General features: G+C 42.1%; 1 protein-coding gene across 1 annotated transcript; it reads left to right on the forward strand.

The window, feature by feature from the left end:
* Positions 1 to 1,470: 1,470 nt before the first annotated feature.
* Positions 1,471 to 2,622, forward strand: LOC140238673 (uncharacterized). Its single transcript, XM_072318574.1, has one exon. The coding sequence runs from the start codon at positions 1,471 to 1,473 to the stop codon at positions 2,620 to 2,622; it is 1,152 nt and encodes a 383-aa protein (XP_072174675.1).
* Positions 2,623 to 3,551: the final 929 nt, after the last annotated feature.

Here is a 3,551-nt window from a genome sequence, read left to right on the forward strand (position 1 = left end):
TTCGATTCATAATTCGTCTCAAATCTACATCGACTGGATGAATAATAACTTTCATCAACATATTCGACACGAATATGGTCAGGATTGTGTGAAGTTGTGTAGGAACCATGAAAAGACGGCAAGGAAAATCGCGAATTTTCGGAACCACCTTCGCTTCAATCTAAGGTGCGCTCATAACGCCATCATTCCCAAAAGCGTACAGCTCAAGAGTAATGTTCGTGGGCACAATGCGGACAACATTTTGAGAATTGCGGAAAAGAAGTTATTAAATGAAAGAATCAGACACGTCAACTATAGACTGGATGTTCTGCAACATAAACAGGACGGATTACAGAAGGAAATACAGGATAAATTTCCCCCAGAAGTGGCTAAGAAAATCGCCGATTACACTGCACATGCGCAGTTAGCACAACACACTCGCACGAAACAGCGCCATAGTGAAAAGTTTTCTAGGCTACGTGAAACATATACATCGCGGGCAGATAACGACAATAATTGGAGGAGCCGTGATTCAACTGGATCCGGAGATCAGGAATCTAACAATTGGGTAAGAAATTTATCTTCGAGAGATTTATCCGAGCATGAAACATCCGTTTTGAGTAAAGGATTGAACTATGCTGTGACTCCTAAACAATTACCAGTGTCTGAGTTGATTACAGCCACGGAATCAGCGATCAGACAGGGACAGTTTAAGCCGGCAGAGGCCGATGAGTTACGGCATGATGTCAGTAGCCTGATTAACCGCGCCGAGCTACCCAAACAAAACATCACTAAACACGAACAAAAAGCACTTGAAGACTTAGCAAAAGATAAGAAAGTTGTTATAGTTCCTGCAGATAAAGGAAGATGCGTGGTTGTGCTGGACAAAAAGGATTATGTGGACAAATGCCATAAGCTCCTCGAGGATGATAAGACCTACAAGAAAATTGGATACAATCCCACCAATGGATACAGGAAAACAGTTCATGCTCTTGTCAATAAGTTACACAAGGAAGGCGGTATAAGTGACGAACAAAAGAGATTGCTCACTCCACCGACGGAGCCGGCGGTACCAGCGTTTTATGGACTCCCTAAAGTGCATAAACCGGAACCGATCCCGGTGCGACCGATAGTAAGCAGCATTGACTCGGTCACCTATGGTCTGGCCAAACACGTGGCTAAGATTTGGGACCTTTAGTAGGGACTTCATTCCATCACGTAAAGAACACACAGGATTTCGTAGACAAGATCTCTCAGATCACATTGGAAGATGATGAGACCATAGTTTCTTACGATGTGAGTGCGTTATTTACCTCTATTCCCCCTGCAGAAGCCATACAAGTTGTTAAGAAAAACTTGGAGAACGACAGCCAGTTAAAAGACCGCACCAAGTTATCTGTTGACCAGATAGTGGAGTCAGTGAGTGTGTGTTTAAACACCACATACTTCTCATTCCAAGACCAGCACTACATTCAAAAACATGGCTGTGCTATGGGATCCCCCATCTCACCTATAGTCGCTAATCTGTATATGCAGGACTTTGAAACAGGAGCCTTGAAATCATACACAGGATCTAAACCTCGGGTTTGGCTGAGGTATGTGGACGACACTTTCGTCATTGTGAAGAAACAGGAGACGCAGAAATTCTTTCAACACATAAACACTTGTGATCCGAACATTTCATTCACAACCGAAGAGTGTAAGGACCAGAAACTGGCCTTCCTGGATGTTGAAGTACACATTACATCGGATGGTTCATTGGATACAACGGTATACCGCAAGCCCACCCATACCAACCAGTACCTTCATTTCAACTCCCATCACCCGCTTGTACATAAACTGTCAGTCATCAGAACACTCTTCCATAGAGCAGACTTGGTGGTACAAGATCCAACCGAAAGAGCCAAAGAAAAGAGTAACACCAAACAGGCACTAGCTAGATGTGGATATCCGGATTGGTCGTTCTCCAAAGCCGAGAGTCCCAAGCGAACTGGCAATAAATCCGCCCAAAGAAGTGGCACTAGCTCCAGTCACACAAGGGAAATCACCATCACCATCCCATACATATATGATCTTTCTGAAAAGATTAAAAGAGTCTTTGGAAAGCATGGAATCTCCACCGCCTTTAAACCCCACAACTCGCTACGGAGAAAGCTGGTACATGTGAAGGACAAGATTTCAAAAGAAAAACAGAGGAATCTGGTATACGGGGTGAGGTGTGAACAGGAAGACTGTCAGGACTTTTACATCGGGGAAACCCAACAATCCCTCAAAGCCCGTATGAGCCAACACAGAAGGCCCAGCAGTGTGGATTTCAACCCTGACTCAGCGGTATACACACATCTAAAAGAGAAAGGCCACTCATTTAACACAAAAGACGTGGTCATTCTAGACAGGGAAGCCAATTGGTTCAAGCGCGGTGTTAAAGAGGCCATTTGGGAACGAGTGGAGGAACCTAAACTGAACAAGAAGGGGGGCTTACGGTTCAACTTGTCACATACGTGGGACCGGGCAGTCCGTGAGATTCCAAGTCGTCTGTCACGCACGGGTAGTGCACCCTTGCGTGACGTTCCTACACAGCTTCACGTATATAACGACCAGCCTTCTTCTGGAAGGATGCCAGATGAAGCTGATTGTGATTAATCAGCGAAACGTTGCCAAAAACGTAAGTTAAATTCCAGTTCTTCGATTCATAATTCGTCTCAAATGCGTTTACTCATTATCCTGCAAAAATAGGTATGTCGGGGCTGTGATTTACGTAACGTTTGAATGCTTCAATTGATACATTTGTTGAAGAGGGATAATTAAGCTCATTCCAAAGTTTGGCCCCTCGATAAGATAGGGATCGTTTACCATAGCTGGTCTTCGGTTGAATGAGTTTCATTTTGGATGGGCCGGACCTTGTGCTATAAGCAGTCTGTCGAAAACAAAACATTTGATTTATAGGGAGGGTATAATTCATGTAATGAACGATACCCATACATGCTAGTTGTTTAGCCCATCTTACATGTAGCCGATCTAATTTCAATGTATCATATAAATTATCAGAAGGATGCATATAATCAACATTCATAACAATACGAAGTGATCTATTTTGTAGTATTTGTAATTGCGAAAGGTAAGATTTGGAGGCATTTGCCTAAACCGGACTACAATAATCATTTTGGAATGTCTTACATTGTATACTGGGGAAAACTGAAATTGTATTACGTACAAGTTGTGAAAAAAAAAATCGTAATCCTTTAATTTGCTTTACAATAATAAAAGATATATGAAATTTTGACCTTGAAGTTTGAATTTTTTTGGGCAACTCAAATATGAATAAACGTCATAAATGTAAAGAATATATTGTGACCATGCATCACAAAACGAACAAAAAGTCGCACACACTGATTTTGTTTGAGGATTGAAAATAGGTGAAATGGGTCAACCGAGCCGATCTTGACTTGGCTACCCTGGGTAAATAAGGCTTTATCATTATCATTATTATTATTATTAATTTCAGTTTAATCTGATAATCCTCTCATTGTTCTTACTCCGGTGGTTTCCATCCTGTTTTTTGTCCCATTCAT

The sequence above is a fragment of the Diadema setosum genome, chromosome 15, assembly GCF_964275005.1.
Source record: "Diadema setosum chromosome 15, eeDiaSeto1, whole genome shotgun sequence".
In the NCBI taxonomy this organism is placed as follows: domain Eukaryota; kingdom Metazoa; phylum Echinodermata; class Echinoidea; order Diadematoida; family Diadematidae; genus Diadema; species Diadema setosum.